The 22,898-nt window shown below is 51.3% G+C and overlaps 1 protein-coding gene across 2 annotated transcripts in view; it reads left to right on the top strand.

Moving 5' to 3' along the window:
• The window catches only part of NXN (nucleoredoxin), a 54,022-nt gene that overhangs the window by 28,066 nt on the left and 3,058 nt on the right, over positions 1-22,898 (top strand). Inside the window, exons 1-7 of one of the 2 annotated variants that reach the window (XM_037372246.1) lie at positions 3,615-3,756; positions 9,859-9,976; positions 11,337-11,470; positions 11,872-11,972; positions 12,526-12,632; positions 19,212-19,391; positions 22,063-22,187. In XM_037372246.1, the coding sequence (XP_037228143.1) occupies positions 3,751-3,756; positions 9,859-9,976; positions 11,337-11,470; positions 11,872-11,972; positions 12,526-12,632; positions 19,212-19,391; positions 22,063-22,187 (771 nt within the window). In that variant the 5' untranslated portion in view covers positions 3,615-3,750. Of the gene's footprint in view, positions 1-3,614; positions 3,757-9,858; positions 9,977-11,336; positions 11,471-11,871; positions 11,973-12,525; positions 12,633-19,211; positions 19,392-22,062; positions 22,188-22,898 lie in introns of those variants that run through there. The other variant, XM_037372245.1, reaches the window with a different exon arrangement.

The raw sequence follows: 22,898 nt of genomic DNA, 5'->3' as shown, positions 1-22,898 counted from the left end.
TGCTCAAGGCTTGCTCGCACCAGGGGTCGGTCCTGCCTTCCCGGTGCTGTATTTCATCCATGTGCTGACTCATGGACACTTGTCCCTTTGAGAAACTATGTATTTTGGGACTTCCATCAGTCAAATCAGGAGGTAGCTGGAGCTTTTGACCTTGCTACTGATTTATCACCATCCCTGTTCATCTTTTTAATTGGTTCAGCAGTTGCAAGACACGCTGCTCAAACCCTAAAATAAGAAGAGGGAGCCCCAGCCTGCTGTCTCGTTCCTCCCCGGTCAGTGGCTCTGAGCTGGGGCCTCTTGTGTCTTGGTTTTGTGGGCCAGATCAGGTTCCCTCGCTTGTCCTGCACCTGGCCCACCATGTGTGCATGTTGTAAACCCCTCAGCTCTGTCTCCCTGGCCCCCTCCACGCTCACCCGGCACTGATTATCCCTCCTCTGCCTGTGTGCCCAGCCCATACCACGTCTCTGCTCCTGCCCGTGGCCCTCCTGATTTCCCTGTCCCTCTGCCTTCTCCTCGCAGCTAATGCCACCAGCTTTGCTGGAGCACAGCGCAATGGGACAGCCCCTCTGCGAAGGAGCAGTTGGGTGGGGAAATGGCTTCTCCAGCTTCCCGTCTGCTGGCTTGTGCTGCCATTGAGCTATTAGAACATCTGAGCTGTGGGCAGCTTTATTCTGCTCTGGTTTTTAATGTGTGCAGGTGATTAATTACGAACGTGCGATCCACAGTGGCTCAGTGTTGGGCAGGTTTATGTTGCCAGCCCTTGCAGCCTTTCTGCTGAGGGGCTGAGTGTCAGTTTGGGGAGCAGGAGGAGGAGGAGAGGTGCTCAGCAGGAGGGCATTTTCCAGGCAGCCTGACCCGTTACATCCATCCTGCCTGTGCCACGAGTCAGTCTGATGGTCTTCCCCACAGGGCACTGAGCTCTGGAGCTCAGCTGTGCTTGTGAAGTGTGTTAAGAGGACACGGAGGCTCTGAAAGCATGTTATCATCGAAAGCATGTTATCATCGGTGGTTTAGCCCAGAGCGGTTTTGGCGGTGGGATGTTTGCACAGGATAGACGTTATGGCTCCAGAGGAGAAGTCAAGCGCTGTGGCTGCACTGGGACAGCACAAGCTATGGGACCCCCTTCCACCCCGGGAGCCAGGGAGGAGTGGGATAACTCCAAGCTGTCACTGGTGGGGATTGCTCTTTGCAGCTGGAGCGAGAGCATTGGGGTCTGGTTGGCTCCCAGTGTATTTTGACCTCAGTGTGGTTATGGAGTGAATCTCGAGCTGCGCTGCCCTTCCAAGCTGTGAGCAGAGCCCATTGCCTGCCTTGTCTGCAAAGCTCAGAGCTGCCCCGGCAGCGTGGGCTGCTAGCAGACATCGGGGCTGTGGTTACGACCTTTCTAGCTCTGCAGCTGTGTAACCTTTGCGTGAAAATCCTTCTTGGGCTGCAAATCTGTAGTGCTTGCCAGACTGAGATTCGACACCGTCGGCTCTGAGACACTGAGGTGGATGCAGCTACAGGGAGGGCCACACCAACCAGTGCACCCTCTCCTGAGATCAACTGGAACAACTGGAGGAAAGCAGTTGCTTTTAAGTAGTTTGAGTGTTTGCAGCGATGCAAGTGCTGTGTTGAGAGGAGGTTTTTGTAACGAAGTGTCAGCAGTGATGCTCTGGATGAGCTATTGCATTTCAAAAGATGCTGTATAACCAGAGCAGGTTTCCCTTCAGTGGGTGCATCAGCAGCAGTGGGCACAAGAGGGTATCTGCAGATGTCTCGGTCGTTTTGCAAAGGTCTCCCATTTTGCTGGTCTGGGGGATGTCCTGGGGAGGTCACTGTTCACAAGGCTCTTGGTGCCATGGCATCCTGAAGCCCTCACTCCCCTGAGTGAATTACAGTGCTAACAAATACTCTATTGTTTTCCAGTATTTTGTTGGTTTGATTGTGTAAGGTTCCCTCTCGGATTAAATGCTGAAAACAAAACAGAAACCACACTAATACCTCATTGTATGGATTAAACAAACAAAAAATCCCAATTTCCCTACAGATTTAAAAGGCTTTTGTGTTTGGTGGGAACTCTGTCTAAACTCGGAGCTTTTCCGAAGTGTTTTTTTCTTAATGACCTGGGCTTGCAAGGCGTTTGACCTCGAGATTACTACCAGCGCTCGATGCCAGCTCCCTTTGAGTGAACAGTAGCAGCAAAAGCAAAGGCAGCGGGCGGGAAACCCAGGCTGTAATGTGCGGCGGTTCTGGCAGCCGTCCTGCTGCCAATGACAGATGAGACTTGGGACCAGGAGAGACCCTGAACTTCAATTCAGCGTCCCAGACTGCCACCCCACCCCTCGCCTTTCCTATAAACAGATGGAAAAATATCCCTTCCCCATAGAAGGAGAGAGATTATTATTTTTACTTATTACCTTTGTGTTTACATAGCTATTTCTTACTCAGTGCTAGTCATTTGGGGGTATAATTTATAGGGGCCATATATGATACACTTCTACATGTGTCTTAAATTTTTCCCACAAACACTTTAACTCCCTCCGTCCTCACTGCTTTTTATGCATTTGTCTTGCTGTCTTACCTACCAGGAAGGCATGAAAAAATGCCTGTGAAAACAGGTAACAGAAGGTGGGTTCAAAGTGGTGGCAGGCCCTCTGGGTTCTCTACTCATTTTTGTGGTAACACTGTGCTCCCATTCTTCTGGGGGTAAAGAGAGAGTGCTTGGCTCAAAGAAGAAATTCAGGGAGAAAAATGGTTTATGAAATATCTTGAGATGCTCACATACAATCTTCGTTTTAAAGCAAGGCATATGTGTAGAGGAAAAAAAGCATTTCTTAGAAACACATGGAGGTGTATTTCCTAGTGCTGGGTATGATGCTGTATCCTTAAATTCTGCGTTGTCGTTGAGCTGTTGAATGCAATTTGAAGAACATCTGGAAAAAAAGATGTTTATAAAAGACGTTCTTGTAATGTTGATAGACCAGCCTGTCTTATAGCATCCTCCCTGCATGATTTGCTGCCTGTGGTGTTACCTGTATGTTTAGACAAATGCTACTTTGCCCTAGTCCTGGGATCAAATCGAGCCCCCATCCCAGTGTCTCTTTGAAACTTGTACGTGTAAAACAGCTAGGCCACCTCTCATGTTTGCTCTAGGCCCTGGGGCTTTCCTCTCCATAGATCATGTTAACCGCTCTTCAGTTCTACTCAAATTAAATGTTTTCCTATCAGATGTGGGCTGTGGAGTATCCAGCCTGTCAGCCTGTGTGTGCGTCAGAAGGAGAGGAGGCAGCTTGTGCTGCGAGCCGGGCGCATGTGCCAGCCATATGCTGCTTTGCCCTCAAATAAAATGCTCAGCTCGCAGTCCGTTGGATGACTTAGCCTGGGAAATTGCAAAGAGCAATGGTGCCAGTGCTGAGCGATGAGGGCAGTAAGAGCAAGAATATGGGAGCAAGTGAGAGAGCCAGGACGTGAGGTTGGGCTGGCCCGGGTCCCTCACCCCAGGGCTTTGGCTATGGAGCTCCTCGGGGGAACAAAGGGTAGCCCTCCGCTGGCAGCTGCCTTGCCAGAAAACCCTGCGGAGAGGATTTCCTTCCGCTTCAGCTCCAAAGCTTTTGCCGTTGTGTTTCGTGGTTGGAAGAACAAAAGCCCTGGGTTGCAAGCTAGCTCCTGCCAGGGTCTCCCCTGCCCCCCCGCCGGCTGCGGGGCAATGCAGGCGGCCACGCTGGACCATGCTGTGCCAGTCTCCCACCATGGAGCCACAGCGAGAAGATGGAGGTGAGAAGCCGGACTTTTGCTTTGCTTTTTTTCTTTTTTGCTCGCACTGAGTCATATGGCTGGTGACTGGTGGGGGGAACATCCACAGCAGGTGCTTCCAGGCTGACTGCTGGGGGAAACCGGTCCTTTTAAAACTTCTAAAATCCTTAGTTAAAACTGGGCTTTTTTCCGTCGTGGACAATGTGAGGACAGAGTGGAACAATAACGCAGTGGCCCCAGCTGCCCACTGGTCTGTATGCACCAGCAGCCCTCATGCCCTGCACTGTCGGTCTCAGCCGTTCACATCAATCTTCTTTATTGCAATTCCAAATCCTCCCTCCTCAGCTCATTAACGTTCTCAGAGCAGACATCTCTCTCACCATTGTATTTTGTAATTAGATTTTGATTTGCTTTCAGAGAGAAACAGCAGCACAACAGACATTAATTTATCCCAAGCCTCTCTCGGTCTCCTCTGTGTCACAAGGTCAGACCTTGGCGTGCAGCATCTGCCCTTGGTGCTTCCCCCCTCTGCTTGGCTCCATGTTGTTCCTGCACCCTGTCCCCTTCTGCTGAGGGGGTTCCCTTCTGCACAAAAGGAAAGGAGCAGTGAGAGAGGGTTGGGAGAGGAGCTTTTGCCCAAGCTGAGATTGAATCAAAGGGACAGGCGTGAACTGGATTTAAATCGACGGGGCGAGGGAGCAGCTTGTTGTTCTGCAGCCCCATGCCTGTTGTCTGAAGAGCCTGGGTGGCCCCTGGTGCTTGTAAACCCTTTAAGGCACGATGTAAAAGCCGCAGTTTAACATTGCGAGCAGGCGAGGACAGAGAGGTCCCCTGCAGTGCCAGACTGTGGGAGCAGAGCGGTGGCGATGGCCGTGGCTGTCTCGCCAGCCCAGAGCCGCTCCGTGCGGCAGAGCTGGAGGCATGGCTGGGCAATGGGCTCTGCCAGTCCTCACAGCTCTGGCCCAAGGGCGCTTTTCCACTTGGGTGCTGCTTTGTGTTCCTCAGACTTCATGTTTCAGCCTATGGCTCTCGAAGGAGACGCTGGCAAGAGGTAAGCTTATGTCTGTAATGGAAGCCCCGCAGTGCTCTTGCATGGGCATTCGTGGGGCTGTTGGAAAAGTGGGGTCTAACCAACACCTCGCCAGAGAAATTGCCCAGACCCTGGGGGTGTTGCCATCAAGGGTGGATTTTTTAGAAGAAAAATGGCCTTGCATTTCATTAGTGGAAAGCAGCAGCCATCCACATTAGGAACATGTTCATTATTGTTGAGGGATCTACCTTAGAGTTTCTAAACCAGCCGTGGCTGTTGCTGGTCAGGGTAGAAGTGTGGGCTGCAAGAGCAACAAAGGCAGTGTCTGCCCTGCTACTGGTATGGGCAGGTGCCTCTGAAACCTGTTTCTCCTGGGCAGAGGCATCTCCGTGTCCTGTGAAAGATGGAGGTGTGAGAGCGTTTACAGCTTAAGTTCACACAACAGCAGAGAAACGCAGCCCCTGACGAGGACGGGAGGACCGCTTTCCCACTGGCCGGGGCTCATTTCACTGCAAGTAGTTATGCTTTATCTTTGCCAGCATTAACTGCTGTATGCAGCTCAGGATTTATGTTAGTAAGTGAATGCGACCAGGGCTGATAAATCAGTCAGCACAACCAAAAATAGCGCCTGGCAGCTGTTGGAAGTAGGGGATCCCTTCCCCACCAGTACGCGCAGAGCAGGAGGGGATTTAATCTACCCTGGCTGGGTGGCAGCCCTGCGCAGAAACAGCCGTGGGCTGCTGGGGAGACCTCTCGTCTGACACCTTTATCTGGAAAAATTACTGTGGCTGTCTGCAAACTTCTCTCCAACATGCATCTCAGCCAGGCATTTCCCAGTCACCAGGGTGGGGGAAGTAACAGAGCCAGCTGCCAGTGTGGAGAGCAGCTTTATGACTGCTGCTGAGTGCTGCTGCATGGCGTGACGTCTTGGGATTGCCTCAGACCTCAATTAATAAGTGATCATTTTAAAGCCTCTCGTGGCGGGTTGTGGATGGACTTGCAGAGGGAGCCCAGCCCTGCGGTTTCCAGGTCCTCCAGGACAGTGTGGTGATGCTTTGTATAGGGATAAGGTTACCAGAGGAATCTGGTGACTCTGGTTTTTCCACTGGACTGCTGTACTTAACCACCTGCACAGGAGCCAGAGACGTTTCTGTAAAGCTGATCAGCCTGTACAGCGTCTTGCGGGGGCTGTATTTTCTTGCTCCTTCTCCAGTGGGCGTCCTGGGGTGAGTATTGAATTTAGCAGGCATGCGGCCTGAACCAGGAGTGAAGGGCACTCAGAGAGGATCAGCTGCTTTTTGGCTGAATAGCCTGTAGATTATTTCCACATCTGTGTTAGCTTTGGCTTGATCCCACAGATTTGCAACAGCTGTTGGGAAGTGGAGCAGAGATCCCCTCTTTAAATGGATGATCAAATCCTCAGAGCGTGGAGTATGTTATTTCTATGTCATCCTCTTCAGGGCAGGAAAAACAGCTTTTAAAAGTTGCTGAGGCAGCACTCTGCCCTGCTGCCTGAACTATCATCCCATCATCCTGTGGTTTCAGAGCAAGTTATGATTTGTTTTGCACATCCCACACCCTGCCCACCACGGACTCCTTTGCAAGGTGTGCAGCTGTGCTGGTACTTGTACACAGGATGCCTTTTTTCTCCTGGGCTCCCCTTCCTGTGTGGACCACAACCATATGCTGAGTGGGACCAAGGAGGAACTCATCTCCTTTCCAGAACCTGTGCATGTGCAAATCTTCAGCATTTTACCCCAAGAAAGACTTAACTGGTGCAACAGTTTGCCACAAGACGGGTTAGGTCATCCTGGTGTCCGGAGGCTGTAGGTGGAGATCAGATGTCTTTGCTGGAAGTTGCAGTTCAGCTGTGAAATCATGGTGTGTTGTGGGAATCCCATGGTGAGCTATTTTACCCAAAAAGCCCAGCTAAAATGAACCAGCCCATTTCCTAGCTAGGTTCTGCTCTTTCAGGTCAGACCTGCAGTAAAGGGAACCATCAGGCTTCCTTCAGAACTGTCTGACAGGCTTTGGACAGCTGAGTCTGGCTGAAGAGAGCCAGAGCGGTGGGAATGGTGGTGGATCCTGGCACTCAGCCTGCAGCGCATGCGTTTCTTGTTCCCCATCAGCTTTCCTAGCGCACAGCAGAATCATCAGACCAAAGTGCTCCCACTTGAAACAGCACATTCATGTACTTTTTGACGCAGACAGCAAAATTGGTATGGTTAGCGCATCAAGACCACTAATTCAATCCAATTCAAGCCTTTTATAACCGGCCTTAAAATGGCAACCCAGTTCCAGTTGTCTTACGTGCAGTGGTCATGTTACTTCGTTGGTGTTGTATGATGGGTTTCAGTGATAACCCAGGCAGGAAACACTGCAAATAGTAAGTGCTGCTCAGTGTGTATGAAGCTCTGACAGTTTTGCTGTGACCTGAGATGGTGAGTTGTGGTGTCTGGGAGCTGCAGCTTTTGCACAGATGTAAGGTAAAACCTTGCAATTTTGGTTGCTTGTTCTCATTCACCCAAGGTGTGACTGAGCATGACATGACACTCATTGGGTTCAAGTCTTGGAGCCCAGTGATGGATGCGTGCCCCCAGCAGCAGCAGATGTCACATTGACCTTTTTTGATGTTTTTTGACCCTTTCAAGACACACGTAGCTTCCTGCTTGTTTGAGGCTTTCTCCTGTGGACCCTCAATGATGAGTTAGAAGTGGCAACCCTCCATTTCATGGGGACAGAGTGTCTGCATTGTAGGTTACCAGCCAAGAGCACTCCCTGCAGTTTGGATGGCTTACATATCCCGAGAAGAACCAGGGGCAGATGTTGGCAAGAGCTGCTTTGCCTGCTGGACCTCACAGACTGCCTGGAGCCAGCCATGTGCTGCTCCAGTGCTTCCAGTGAGTGAGTTGGGTTTGGTCTTACCTCCTTACCTGGGATGTCCCAGCGCCGTCCCTCTGAGCACAGCGAGTCGATGCAGCCTCTTGGCTCTGAAGCGCAGACCCTGCTGCTTCCCCAGCCAAGCAAAACTGCCATGACCTGCCGTAGTGCCCCAGGGGAGCTGCTGCCCTTATACAAAGGACTTGGCAAAATGAAGTGTAATATAAGCAACTATTTAAATAGAACGATCCAATTGATAGTTGTAATTTCCTCATTGTTTGCAACACTCTCTTAAATGCCTGTGATCCTTACAAAGAGCTTTTCCGCACCCTTTAAACTTCACAGAAATATATTTTACCTTCTGTGGTTTGATCGTACTTGTTGTGAGGGGGCTGGTTTGCATTTAGTATGATTCCTTTTTATTTTTCACGCCCAAGGCCATTTGGTTTGTGAATCGGCATTGTGAATGATGTGAGTAAGTCGGCTTGTCCCAAGAAATAAGTCTACTGGAAATTGAAGGCTGGTGGGCAGGACACAAAACCTTGCCTCTGTCTAGGTCCTGGCAGATAGAGGTTAATGAAGTCTTCCTAGATCAGTGGTGATGCTTTCCTTCAGAACAAAGAGCATTTTGCAAACACCCCCTTGCAAGCAGGCTGACTCCTGTCACTCATCCAGATACATCTTCTATAAAAAGGTGCTGGAAGAAACACTTAATACAGTGACATTAAAACCTGAATGTGGATGTGACTTTCCCTCAGCTAGATCTCTGGTGAGATCTGCACATCGCATCTCATTCCTGCCCTCATTGCCTCATCCCCGGATCATTCCCATCTCAGGAAATGGGATTGCCCCTATTCGGAAGTCAGGAATGGCGTGGCCTCTTTCTCTGGAAAAACACCCAGGTCCAGTTTCTACATGAGATACTGATGGAAGCAGCATCATGTTGTGTAAGGCTTTCTCCAGCTCTTGTGCTCGAAGCCTTGCTATTGCTGGGTGGGATTCTTGATGGGTCCCCTCCTCCCCTTCTCCCGTGGCTGGGTTTTATTCTCCAAGCCCATGCGAACTGTAAACACGCAGAGCTTGAGGGGCTTTGCAGAGCAGAGCTTGACGTTAGGGGAAGGTGGTGATTCATTTCCTTCCCCTCTGGCTCTCAGCTATGGTTTGGCTTTTCTGTAAGAGTTTGATAATTCACCACTGAACTGTTTAGGTTGAAGTGCTTGGAGAAATGTAAGGAAATGTGGTGATCACAGCAACTCCTCTGTGCACGGTGGGGAGACCAGCTCCTCCAGCCACAGCCAGCCCACACCTGCAGGCTGGGCCGTGCCAGCAGCTGTCGTCGTCTTATTCCTCCCCATCCCAGTGAGCTTCTGTACATGGGTTAAGCTCCAAATTATCCTGTGCCAGAAGCATATGCTTAGAAATGTCAAGCCAGGACCATGTGACACCCAGGGCACTCAGTCATTGGCATGGTGTGGAGCTGAGCTCGCTGCAAAATATAATGACCAGCAGACAGCAACATCTAGACCAGGACATCCAAAACGTGGTCACTGCAGCTTGCATGGCTTCTGCCCATTGCAGTACAGGGTAGATGTGCTGGGCTGTGTGGCCCCCAGGCTGATGTCAAACCCGTGAATCAGCTCCTGGGGACAAACCCGGGAAGCCCCAGTTGCAGAAGAATTGTGTTTCTGTGTGTTGGCCTTGTTTTCAGCGTGGCTGCGTCTTGGCAGGGATTGCTGGTTTGTTTAATGAATGTTGAGAAAGGAGGGGAGGAAACAGCCAGGGAAGCATTACAAATTGCTTCAGAGAAGTGGCATTAAAAGTATTTACGCTTACCACGTCTTCTAAACAAAGACCTCAAAGTATGGTAAATATTATCTTCATTTTACTTGCAAAGAGGCAAAGGCAGCAGGAGGAGAAGCTTTACCTGCACTCACAGGCAAGCCTGCAGCAGGTGTGAGACAAACAGTGGTCTCACCTGTGGTACCAAGGGGATGGTGTTGATGGTGTGGGTCTGTGAAGGTGCTGGAGGTCCAGACTGGCCCAGAAGCTCTGAAGGGATGCTCTCATGTGCCTTCACATGCATTGCTTGAAGCCCCAGCTCTGTTTTTCGCTTAGCTCTGACTTCTGGTCTGAAAGATGCTAATGCTCCAAAATCTTCCTTTTCACACCATGAAGTTCACCTTTCTCCTCTCCTTTCCCAATCTCTTTTATAGCTGAAGCTGTGGAACAAGTACAGAGTCTCCAACATTCCTTCCCTAATATTTATTGATGCCTCCACCGGGAAGGTGGTTTGCAGGAATGGCCTCCTGGTCATCCGAGACGACCCAGAAGGTAAGACTTGGAGTCCTGTGTGCCATACAGACATGGGCACACAGCCGCCTTTTCATTTCAGTTCATTCTGAATTGCTGTGGAGGGGGGAAAAAAACCCAAACAAACAACTATTGTCATACTTAACTAATAGAGGCACTGTATTATTTTCAGCATAAAATTTTCTGCATCATTCCTGCCAGATCTTGTGTTTTGGTTTTGCTTGTTGAAAAGAACAAAGATTTCCCCTCCAGGACTTTTGTCTGGAGTGCTAATGAGGAAAAAGTTAGACTAACTGAAAAACTAAGTTTGGATTTTTCCCCAATGGAGCCACATGGACAGACAGACTGAGAGTCCAGGCTTCCCGTACCTTGGGAGTAAAATCCTTCCAAAATACTGAGTGGGACTTTATCGCTGACATCACACTGTTAGGATAATGAATTCCCCATTTTTTACAAATGCAACAGAAGAATGCTGCCGTTCTTGGTTTCTGAGGTTTACTGTGCTGGGGGTTAATGTTAAATCCATCTTCTTCCAATTTGCAAAAACCAAATTGAGCAAAACATGTGCCCTTTACTTGTAGACCATGCAGACCTGTCATTCAACAGCTGTAGTCTGTCCATGCATGGCTTGTCGATTCTTCATGCAGCTGATACTGAGTGTGGTGACTGAGGCTTTAATTCAGGTGGCAGGAACTGTACAGCAAGTACACGTTGTGGCCTGAGCCATCTGTGATGTTTCCTCCTCTCTGGCTGAATACGTAAATTGATTGCTCGGGATGCTGGTAGCGGATGATTCAGGACACATGTTTGTGTGTACACACACATGCTTGCTTTGGGGTGCAGAGGGTTAGTGTAAGTTTAGTTTTATAAATATATATAAAAGTACATATAAACCCCATGTTTTTTATATATATAAGATTTTATAAATAAATATGTGCATATATATTTATAAATACATGGTTAGTATCAGTATAAGGCAAATAGTCGGATTGCATTCCTGAGCACATACCACCTTGCCCTCTGTTGTGAAAATAAATGTTGTTGATAAGGAAAAGATGCCTTATCAGTCACAAAACCAGAGCAGGCTTTGTCAAGCTGAAAGTGCTGCAACTCGGGCTCAGGTACAGCATACCTGTGAGAAGGAGGTGTCCCTGGCTGCGGAACAGAGCTCAGCTTCCTTGGCTCGGTGGTGCCAGCGGAGTTGCTCTGCATCCCCCTTGGGTGGGGATAAACCCCGGTGGGATTCCTCAGGTAGGACCCCCTGTATCTTCGCAGAAGGTGGGATGGTTTTTTTAGTGAAACATTTTGAAACTTGTAAAAGCTGTGTGTGCCTGTTGCTGGTTTGTGTCTTCTTTGCAACCCCATCCCGACCTCTCCCCAGGTCTGGAGTTCCCCTGGGGGCCAAAACCCTTCAGTGAAGTTGTTGCTGGGCCTCTGCTAAGGAACAATGGCCAGACACTAGACAGCAAGGCCCTGGAGGGTTCTCATGTTGGTGTCTATTTCTCTGCACACTGGGTGAGTAATTGGTGCTTTGCAGGGTAGTTGGAGTGAACTTGGGTACTCTGGGGGTCCCCCTGCAGCTCTTGCTGCAGAGCTCTGTGGGAGAGCACAGGCCAGTTGGTGTTGAAGCAGTTAAGATTCTCTGGTCATTCTGGAAGAAGCCACAGCGTTGCAGTGGCCTGTTATCCTCAACTAGCCCTTACAGAAGGGGAAGAGTGGTCAGATTTTAAAAATGGAAGAGATTTTGTTGGCAACTTATGGGCCATAAGCCCCAGTCATGTTCAGGGCTGCTGCTCAGCACACCAGCAAAAATGAGGTGACGTCTCTTTATCGTCACTAGGTCATCTGGACCTGCTGGGTATGGCCCTGGCCCTGTGGAGGAGACAATGTCCTTATGTATGTGTTGTGTTTTGCAGTGCCCACCATGCCGAAGCCTCACAAGGGTCCTGGTGGAGTCCTACCGGAAAATCAAGGAGGCAGGCCAGAAGTTTGAGATACTCTTTGTTAGTGCAGACAGGTAAGGAGGCACTAACACCCTGTGCAGACAGAGCTGGCTGCCCCCAAGCTGGGAAGCTGTGAGCATTGCTGGTTTGATTTGAGGAGGAAATCTGATTTGGGGTGGAGCAGGTTGGCTCTGGTATCAGCAGGGCCACCCAAGTCCTTTGCCCTCTGCCCAGCAGCAAAGTGCAAAGGGGGGCTGGCAAAGGCAGCAGTGGGGCAATAGTAGGCACTTGCTCTGGAGGAGCTCTGTATTTTGCTTTGCGGCTCCTGGGTCTGAGATCTGAAGGCTGCTCAAGCCGCTGCTGTTACCATGAGTTGACTTTCCTGTGCCCTGGAGTGTTTGAAATATTTTATTGGGAAAAAATGCATGACAAACCTCTTCTTGAGGGACTGGGGGCTTTAAATTTGGTCTGGCTCTCCCCAGGTTGTGTCTGCCAGCAGCCCGTACCAGTGGGCTTTGGTAGAAGGGATAAAGGGGTTTTCAGGCCAGGTTTTTAATGAGAAGAAGAAAGAGTGTGGCAGGCAGAGGGGCTGTACTCTGGATTCTATGCCCTGTTCCCCTTGCACAGGTCAGAGGACTCCTTCAAGCAGTATTTCAGTGAGATGCCCTGGGTAGCTGTGCCATATGCTGATGAGGCCAGACGGTCACGCCTGAATCGACTCTATGGCATACAAGGTAGGAAAGGCCACAGTGATGCACAGCTCCCCTTTCTCCTCCTCTTGCTGAATATTTGTAATGTCTCCTCTTGTTTAACTAAAACAAGAAAACAGCAAAGCAAAGCGCAGTGCCCCAGGCAGAGCAGCTTCATGTTTCTGCTCTCCACAAACTCACATTCCTACCACCTGCCAGGCAGGCTGTTAGTTGAAACAGGACTTCCATAAACAACCTAATTCTTCCTGGAAACTTGGAAGCTGTTTTTGGCTTGGATGTTTTTTGCCTAATTACTGATTTATTTATTTTGCTTTTTCTTGAAGGTTTAGATTTCATTTTCTTGCTGTTTTATGTAGCGCAAAGGCAGGCCATCGTTCTCTGCAGAGGCTGAGGAAGATGGCATCTGGTTTATGTTAGTGACATGAATTACAGAAGAGTGTGTGTTTGATGTAAACCATGGCTTTGCTTTTACTGTACAGGCCAGTGCCAGAATTCCAGCAGCCCCGGCTGCTCATAGAGACAGGGGAGAGACTCTGTCTGTCTGGGTGGCTTTAAAGAGTCACAAAGATGATAAAAGCTCACAGCAGCCCTCCTGGGGACTGGCACCTTGTTCCTGCAGGGGCCAGACTGCAGCATAGAGACATGCAAGGTGACTAGCTCATAAGGAGGTCTTATGTATGTACATATAGTTTCTCCCTGTGGTTAAAGGGTCTTGCTGCAGCGTGCCTGTTTCTCATCTGTTTCTGTCTGATGGCCGTCAGGTGGGTGCGGGCTGGCAGGCTGTTAACACAATCTGCAGGGAAGGAGGAGTGTTGCCGAAGGTGGCTGAGGGCTTGGGCAGAGTGGCAGGAGAAATAATCCCTCCTTGGGGTCCTCTCCAAACACCCCTTCTGGCATGAGTTCAGGTGCTGTCACTCAGCTCTGTTCCCTGACCTTAAACCAAGAACAACCATTTGCCTGCTTTAAATAGCCATCAGTTTGCTGCTTAATTACCTTCCCACGAGGCAGGAGCTTTCCAAATTCATCCGTCTTTTCCCCGGCCTGCTCACAGACCTCTCCAGTGCTGGTTTCGGCTGAGCACTGCAGGACTGCTGCCAGTTTCACTGGGACTTTTTGTAAATAAGGTGTCCAGACATGGATACTTGAGCAGCAGGCATGCTGTAGCCCGGGAAACGGTGACAACAGCTTTCCCTCTAACTCCAGCCACTGGTTCCTTAAATGTCTCTCGTCACTGTGTTCTGACCTGAAAATAAAAGTATTTGTTGTTCCCCTGCACCCTGACCCCTTCCTCTGCCAGGGTAGCTCCCATATTACCCCCTGCATTTCAGCTGCTCTCCCAGGGACACTGACCCTGGGATTTAGGCATGTTTGAGTGCAAACCCTTCTGCTTACCTATCATGGTTTTCCTGTAAAGTGGGAACTTCTCCACAAGGATGAACTGCGATCCCAAAGTCGTGTGGGAATGTGCAGGCAGGCTAATTTGCACCCTGCGCAGGAGGCGTTGCTGTCCCGCCTGCCTTCCCACCTGTGTGCCATGGGCTTTGCAAGGCTGGGCTGGGCTCTCTTTCCCCACCGTGCTCTGGGGTGGAGCAGGGTGCTGGGTCACCGGTAAACGAGGGAGAGGGCTGGAGGTGAACCCTTGTGCTGTTCCCAGGGACTCCAGGTTGTTGTTGACCCCTGTGCAGCCAGCGAATTGGAATCCTGTGTGCAGACTTTGAGGTTGCCTGCTTGTTTGCAGTCAGGCTTTTGCAGCAAGCTGCTGCACCAGCTGTAAGGAAGGCTTTCTGCAAAGAAAGCTCGTGTTGTGGTCTGAGCTCATCACCACTGGTGGTTATTCCACCTAAATGAAAAATCAGACCCATATAACCTCATCTGCCTTTCCCCAGATGCATGGCTCTGATGCTGCCAAGCATCTTCAAAGCCCCCTTTGGAGTTGCACCTATGCACCAGCAAAAGAAAGCACGTAGCCCACTCAGTGTCCAGGTTACCATCCTGGTGGTGCCTTGGATTGTGAGCACAGCATGCATATGGGGTGGTTTTTTCCACTGGTTTTTGTAAGGCCAGGAGCTGAAACAACAGAAGAGCTTGTCTTTCCTGACGGCTTTAAGTTTCTGTGGTGGAAAGCAGCAAGACAGTCAAATCTCTTGTTGTTTTAGTCCTGTGTTGGCCCCTACAGCATTCAAAAACTCAGTATAAAATGTAAGTTGAGTTATTGGTCTTTATTTGGGTTTACTTGAATGCCTCTATTCATAACGTATATGCAGTCACTGTGCTGCTGTACTGTACCCACCTATATTAAATTGCTTCTGGGTGCAGCACTATCTTGAGAAAGAGTCATGTTTGTGTTGTGGCTGCTTAGAAGTAATTCTGTTATGCAGGCAGCTCCCAGTCTGTGTGGTCCTGCCTTAGGTGAAATCCCCTGAGTTAGGTCTCCTGATGGAATGGGGAGCAGTGATGAATTTTGTGCTTAGATAGGAATCTCCCCTTGTTGTTCTGTATCTTACGAGACCTTTTGGGTTCCTGAATATTCGCTGTGGACTCCGTGGCATCTCTTTGGGATTTGCAGTCCCTTGGGGGAACTTCCAAAAACTGTTGTTTTCTCCCTACCCCAATGCTTTAGCCCAGACACTTGCAGGTCACTCCCACAGCCCAGCTACTGGGAGCAGCCTGTAAGTCACTGTTATGGGAAGCTTCTTCCGTAAGGTTTCTGGAGCTTTCTTCTGAAGGGCTGAAAGAGCAGCAGTAAAACCCACCACACAACCTGCGGTTGGTGTATTCTGAGTGTTTGCTTCATGTTGATTTTGATTACTCACCAAACAGACTTAATGCAGATGAGATTTCCATGTCAGATATAGGTTTTAATATGTAAATAGGTAGATGTGTTGCCAGGTTCTGTAATAAATCATTTGGCCCCTCTGTTTTCATAAAATGCTAGCCCCATGGGAACCAAATCCATTTTCTAATGCATAAAATCAAACTGAGCTTGTCTATGCTAATTCTTATCCAAGCTTATACAATATTCATTGTGGAGTGTCTGATCTGTGATTCTTCTTGATAAGTAAATTCTGGTGTTATAACTCAGGGAAATTACCAAAGCCCCCAAAAGGCACTAAAATAACAAATAGTGACTGGGATGAGCAGGGAGCGGGGCACCGAGGGGAAAGTATCGGGGTTAGCAGGTGTGAATTAGGTTAAGGATGGTTCCCCTGGTCCTGCTGGTCTGTCCCCCATGCAAAGAGAACGTGTTTGCTAGGGGAGCAGTAACTGGGTTCACCTGGGAAGACAAGGCTGATCCTATGGGATGCCACTGTGAGCCTGGTAAGGCTGTGTCCTAACCCCAGGGATGTGGGCAGGGATGTGCAGGAAGGAGCTGAGCAAGGCAGCGATGCTCAGCACCGGGAGCACGTGGGTTGCTTCAGCTTTCACCGGGCAGGTCCAGAAAGGAAGCCAGACTTGGTGGCTGGTGAGAAACCTCTGGTGCAGGGTAAAAGGTGCAGGAATTGGCCTAGCATGTGTCACATACCTCCTAACAGATTGAAAACCCAGCCCCACGCTTTTTGATGTCTTACTTACATTTGCAGAACGTGCTAAACCCAGAATGAATTATCTTAAAGACTCCTTGTTTTCTTGAGTCTGTTTTGTATTCACAGTTGGAGGTTTTAGTGGCTGGATGCTTTGGGGTGTGTGTCCGCATATGCAAATCAGGTAAAGTCAGAATACTTTGAATAGTGGATGAAGTCCCTGATAGCTGTGGGATCGCACTCACAGATCTGTGTCTAAATTAGGCCCTTAATTTTTCCAGATCAGCAAAGCTTGTTTGAAATCTCTGTCTTGGTATATGCTGCATCGTTCAGGCTGAGTGGCGACAGGGTACCAAGCTGAACCCACATTCCTTGCCTGTCTCTCATGTATAAAGCAGGTCTGGAGAGGATGGAAAAACAGGCATGTGGGACAGGTTTGGGAATCACAAATGGATAAAGATCCAGATCATGCGGGATACTGATCACTGTGTGCCTTCTGTTGGCTTCAGTAGTACTTTGTGCCTTGGAGGGTAGAGCCAGAGTGAGATTTCCCAATTCCTTACAGTCTGTTTAACCCATCCCTGCCCTAGAGCTATTTTGAATACCAGCAGGTAATGAATAAGCCTTTTTGTGATACAAAATGGTTTTCTTGGCATACCCTTAGGATTTGCAAGCCCAGTTATTGGGCCGGTTCCTGCGCTGCTGCTCTTGCACCAGCCGGGTGCTCACAGCCCCAGTGAACCAGCAGGAATGCAAGGACCCTGCTGGGCTGGAATGAGGGGAATGCAGCCACTCGCCTGGACCTGCAGGCAGGCGTGGGACAGACAGATGGCCATGTATTTCCTAGAGACATGCCTTGAATTCAGAGGGCGTGTGAGTAACCCACTGTGGTACAAACATGGGAGCACAGTGCCAGGAGTTTGGCAAGGGCAAGCATGCTGGGTCCCCCCTGCTCAGAGAATGTCTCTGCAGGGTATTGCTAATGAATGAGCTTTAAAATGAGCTGTAGCATGAGGGCAGGAGGATCTGAGTTGCCTCGGTTTGCTGATCGTGGTTTGGGGGATGTTGCTGGGTGAAGCAGGAGGTGCTAGATAGTGAGCAGATTGAAGCCCAGGTGATGAGAAGCAGACAGCAGCACCTGGCACTAGCATTGGTCACTTCACTCATCACTTGGGACCTGATCCCAAACTGTCCCCTCTTCCTTCCTTGTGGGATGTTTCTTTGTCTCCTCAATGAGAGAGGAATGGTGTGCTTTCCAGATGAAGTCACCAACGTGAGCCACTCCTGTTGACTTGACCCAGACTGTTTTGTGGCAGCAAAGCCTCACCGGTGCATTATCAGATGGGATGGTCGCCAGCTGGTGTCCACCCTGCCCCACTGACAGCCCAGCCACATTAGAATAGGTGACTTGTGCTAAATCTCTGCTGCAAGTGTGTTTGCCTCCCTTACAGAGGCTTCTTCTTTATAACTGGCCTTTCCAGCCCCGTAGCTCAGGGCAGAATGCTGCTTTGTCCCAAGGGCCAGAACCTCATCCAGTGTCCCCCAGTCCCTGGTCCTGCCCAGTGCAACGATCCAGTAGACTCTGGACATTCTTGCACAGCTTCATTAGTCTCAGGAGGGATGTGTTGTGGCAGATTACTGTCCCTCTTCATATTGAGGGACATACTTAACTGATTATCTCTTGGTTTATTTATTTTTTCCCCCAAATGAAGCAAAATGCACATCTTCCTTCCTTTCCCAAGGGTCCAAATTGCAGAAGGAAATAACTCTGGACCTCCGTCCCGTGGGCAGGAGGCCGCCTGCTTGGTGCTGTGCCAGGGCTGGCAGAGGTGTGTTGTGCTGAGTAACGAGCATCTCCAGGCCCCAGGTGGGGAAACAAAGCTGATTTCATGCTTGAGATCCACAAGCCAGTACCAGTGTGCAAGCAAGTCTCCTCTTCCCCGCATGCTGTTCCCTGACAGACCCAGACTTGCCTCCACCCCAGCCTCAGCACGGCAGTCTGCTGTGCTCCTTGAGGGTATCCCAGGGGGGCTGAGGGCAGGGTTGCTCTGCCACAGTAGTATTACTTGTAGCTGTAGTTCAGTCCTGCAGGATTTGGAAACTGGCAGCTGGGTGTGGAGGGCAGCCTCGACAGTAAGACCCCACACCACAGCCACTGCCAGTAAGGCGGGTGCCAGCTTCATTTGTGTGTGTTTTAGCCATGTGGCAAAGTCTGATTGGCATTAATTTATATGATCGGTATGATCCTGCTCCATCTCTGCTTGCAGAGGCGTAGGTATTGGCTTTTCCCAGGGGTGAGCCGTGCCCCTGCGCACTAAATCCCTGTGGTTAGTGCTGTGTGGCTGCCACTCAGCCCAGGGGCCTTTCCCCCACCGGCAGTGTTGGGTGCCTCACCAGGCTGGGGTGGTGTGAAACAGTGTCCGAAGCAGGTAATAATGCTCATGACTCACCAGACACATCCCTGTGCTCTGGAAATGGCTGGGCAATTGGCGCTGAGTGCTGGAGGGGTGCGGGGGTTCATGGGAGAGATTGTGGCTGCTAAAATATATTCTGGGAAGGAACACACCCTGCTTCCTGGCTGCCGTTGTCTGTGGTCCACCCTGCAAAAAGGTTTGCATGTGTTCCTGTGAACCGGGGACTGGGCTCTTCCAACGGCAGGCGCATCTCAGTGCTGGGGTGGTGGTGCCTGTGGGGCAGCGCTGCCCTGCCTCCTGCGCAGGGGGCATGTCTGTCTGGCAGTTTGCAAGAGGTTCTTGCAAGGAGGGTCCCTGTGTTGGTGGTGTTTGTATCTGGGAGCGCCAGATGGCAGTGACCCCTGCCTGCACTCGGGCAGGGAGAGGCAGGCAATGCCAGAGCCTGTCTCTCAGCTTCCTGCTCTGCCTGCTGAATTACAGCGCTCTGCTAGGACAGAAACAGGATCCAGGGGCCCCGATTCCTACACCGTGAGCGAGCTGTGGAGAGGTAGCATGCTCGCTGGGCTGCTGCCAGAGCTGGAGGCGATAGGAAAAGGCCTTTCTCCCCACGCCCTGTCGCTGGCTGATTTGCGCTTTGGCTGATCCCCCCTGTTTTTTTTCCGTTGCAGGCATCCCGACTCTCATCGTCCTGGACTCCAAGGGAGACGTGATCACGCGGCAGGGGCGGGTGGAGGTGCTGAACGATATTGAATGCCATGAGTTCCCCTGGCACCCCAAGCCCGTGCTGGAGCTGACAGACTCCAATGCTGTGCAGCTTAATGAGGGCCCCTGCCTCGTTCTCTTTGTAGGTATGGAGCATTGCTGCTTGGAAAGCAGAGCCTGTGCTTGGGATGGGGGCTGGGCTACCTGCCAGCTCGGCTAGAACTGGCCACGGGGCTGAGAACCTGCGTCTGGTGGTAACACTGCCTGTGGGAAGGGGCATCAGCCCATTCCATCACTGAGAGCAGTGCTATGCGCTCACGTGTCCGGAGAGGCCGTAGGGAGAGAGAGGTCCCTGTGGAGTCCCCCAAAGCATTTAAGGGGGCTGACAGACTTGAAGCCTTGTCCGTACCAGAGAAATGGGCTCCTGTGGGTCGCAGAGGTTTACCAGAGCCTGCCTGTGCCCACGCGTCTCCCACCCAGCGACTTGAGGGCTACAATGGCGTAACAATTTGCAGTGGAGAGGAGCTATTGTATCAAAGATGCTTTAGTGGCAGCTGTGGAGAGGAATGCTGATCGTGCTGGGAAGTACGAGAAATACACTGTCATGGCCAGTGGTGGTGGAGACGGGAAAAGCTTTCTAGAGCAGGGACTTCAGGCACACGTGATATTCCAGAGGAGGCAGAGGAAGCATCTCTGGGAGAGATTACAGCTCTGTGCTGGAAACGGCAGCTCAGGGCTTGAATCCCTAGGCTGAGCAGGGCTGTGGCCGTCAGAGAAATCTCTTTAGCGCTCAGCTTGTCTGTGGGTATTCCCCTGTGGGGCACTGGCTGCAGGACAGGGCAGGCTTTTCCCCAAAATTCCTGTCCCTCTTCCATTGCTAACCCACATGGGAAGCTCCCTGCTGTTGGAAAGAGGCCTAGAGCTCATCTGAAGCACAGCTGGCTTGTTCCTCTTTGCTTCCCTGCCAGCAATGGATGGACAGTTAAATCAGGCGAGGGCCATAGCCAGGATGAGCTGCATTGCAGGCTGAGCCCCTGGCGGGTGGCAGAGGGGTGTGCACAGCATCCAGGGGAGCGAGCCGAGGGGTCCTGGGCTCTTGGGGGGAGTGCGGCTGTTCCATGAGTGCTCTGTGGAGCTGTGGTGGGAGTTGACTGAAGAAGCCCTTCATGCCCCGAGCCTGCTGGTGTTGTGTAGGGGGCCTGGGCCAGGGCAGGGCTCATGGCCTGCTTCCTCACATGTCCTTTGTGAGCAGCACACCCTTCTCTGCAGCACTGATAACATGGCTCTCACTCTCTTCCTTTCTTCCCTTTCAGATTTCCTTTTGACCCTGATTATTTATTCAGCAGAGCCCAGCAGGGGATGTGAGCGCAGAGCCAAAAATGCTCTCCTCACGCGGGGAGGACTGGCTGGCCACACCAAGCATGATTGATAGGGGCTGGCGCTGCAGGCCTCTGGAAAGAGTTATTTTTATCTTGCTCCGAGCAAAGTTTGTCTATCACCTTGCTGCAAACAGCTCGTCAGGAGAGCGCTGTTGGGCTGGCAGCGGGGGCTCTCACTCACACTTGAGGGGATGCGTGGCCTCGGTGAAACCTGCTGGTGATATGCTGGAGCAGAGGTGAAGCTGGTGCTGCAGGCACTGGGGATGAGGGCTCCTGGCCAGCCTGTGTCCTGCTGGGAGACACACCCCCAGCAGACTGGTGTCTGTGCTGCATGGGCAGCAATGCCCCCAGGAGAGGGTAGGTGCAGGAGATGGCAGGCTTAGCCAGTGCTAGTTGTGAATAAATCCCAACCGGTCTACATCCTTCCCGGGAGAGCTTAGGGCTGGGTTAGCCAGAGTGTGCAGGGCTGCCTGGAGTGCTGCCAGCAGCGGCTGTTTGTGTAAGAATCAATCCCTGCAGACACCCCACAACTCTATGTATTTATCACCGTCATGCACGCAGGACAGACCCTGAAATCCAGCGTGCAGTGTCTCTGGCATTGCCTGCTTTGCTTGGAGAAGCCAGAGAGGAGGACAGGGACGAGTGGAGCAAGGGCAGAGAGCGCTTCAGGCATGGGCATTGCCAGTCCCAGCTGGGGGCTGGACCAGCTGTGTCAGGTGGTTACATAGGGGACCACGAGAGCTGCACAAGCTGGGAGACCAGGGGCCTCTTTTCTGCTGCCTTACTTATTATTTTTTTTTTTAAATGCTAAAAGTTGTCCCTGAATTGAAATCATTTCATCTCGATGCTGTTCAAGGACGCAGTCTCTCCTCTTTCCAGCTCAGTATTTGAACTTCAGTGGTGGCTGGTGTTTGATTGATGTTGCCATCTCTTTCTACTCTACCTCTGTCAAATCAAAGCTGCCTTCACAGTGCTGCTGCCGCAGAGACTCAAGCAGAAAAGCTGCTGAGCAGCCGTCCCGAGGCGGAGGGATGGTGGGTGGCGGGCAGGGGTGGCAGGCAGCCTCAGATCAGTGCATTTGTTTGGTCTTCAAAACATGCTGATGCTTCTCAAACTGCAAAGCAGCTTTTTTGCGCCTGTTTGTCCCTGTGCTTCAGCAACGGCACCAGGGAGTGAGCAGTGAAGTATTTGGGGAGCAGGAGCTGCTCTTCTGTTACATGTTTCCCTGTCTCACATAAAAAGCACATTTCAGCTGCTCCCTAATTGCTACAGAGCCGTGGGGCTTTGAAGTTTGTGCTGCACATCCAGGCTCTGGTTTCCTGCGTGGTGGTGCTGTGGGATAGAGCTGCCAGCGCCCGGCCGGTTTTCATCCGTTTGATCCTAACCTCCTTTTTGCCTTGCCTCTTTTGTTTTGTCTCCCCACCTCTGTGCCCTGCAGATTCAGAGGATGATGGAGAGTCGGAGGCAGCGAAACAACTGATTCAACCCATAGCTGAAAAAATCATTGCCAAGTACAAAGCCAAAGAAGAGGAGGCACCATTGCTCTTCTTTGTGGCAGGCGAGGTAAGCAAGAGGAGAGCGCAGAGCTGTGTCTTTGTACGAGGACTGAGCTGGGCTGGGTACTGCTGTCACCATTGTTCAGATGGGTAAACTGAGGCACTGAGCTACTGCAGCTAGTCAGGGACCATGGAGCAAACCCAGACCCGAGTCCTGGCTCAGTCCCCCGCTCTCATTGCTGGATATTACTTCTGGCAAAGGGGTCCCAGCCACGTTTGCTCAGAGGTGGAAAAGCTTGACAGCGAGTGTGGGAGCTGTTGGGGATGGGCAGAGCGGGGGTGGGGGAGGTGGGAGAGAGCAGGATCTGCCGAGCTGGGGCTGCCAGCCCCATGCTGCCCTGCCTGCTGCCCCCACAAACCCTGAGAGGCTGTGCAGGTAGGAAAGCTGGCTGGGCAGGGGGAAAGGAGCCAGGGTTTGGGTTTCAGCCTGGCCCAGCTGGTGCTGCCCTCACTCAGGTGCTGCTGCCTTCCTTCCCATGCTGGGAAGAGGGCAGGTACTGGTGCTCCAGCCTCTTCCCTAAGGGGTGCCTGCAAGAGGCAGCCCGATACTGCTGGCTGGGGTGATGCCAGACAAAACTGCCCCTGGGAGAGGGCAGGAGCTGCTGGGGTGGCACGGGGCTGTGTGTTCCCCCTGCTGGCTGCAGCATGGGCATCCCAGCTCCGCTCTGCCCTGCCCTGGGTCTTGGCAGGGACATGTCACTGCTTGCCTGTTGCCCTG

This window comes from Falco rusticolus, chromosome 1 (genome assembly GCF_015220075.1).
Source record: "Falco rusticolus isolate bFalRus1 chromosome 1, bFalRus1.pri, whole genome shotgun sequence".
NCBI classification, from domain to species: domain Eukaryota; kingdom Metazoa; phylum Chordata; class Aves; order Falconiformes; family Falconidae; genus Falco; species Falco rusticolus.
Note: the sequence above shows the minus strand (reverse complement) of the source record. Positions and strands in the feature narration are given on the sequence as shown.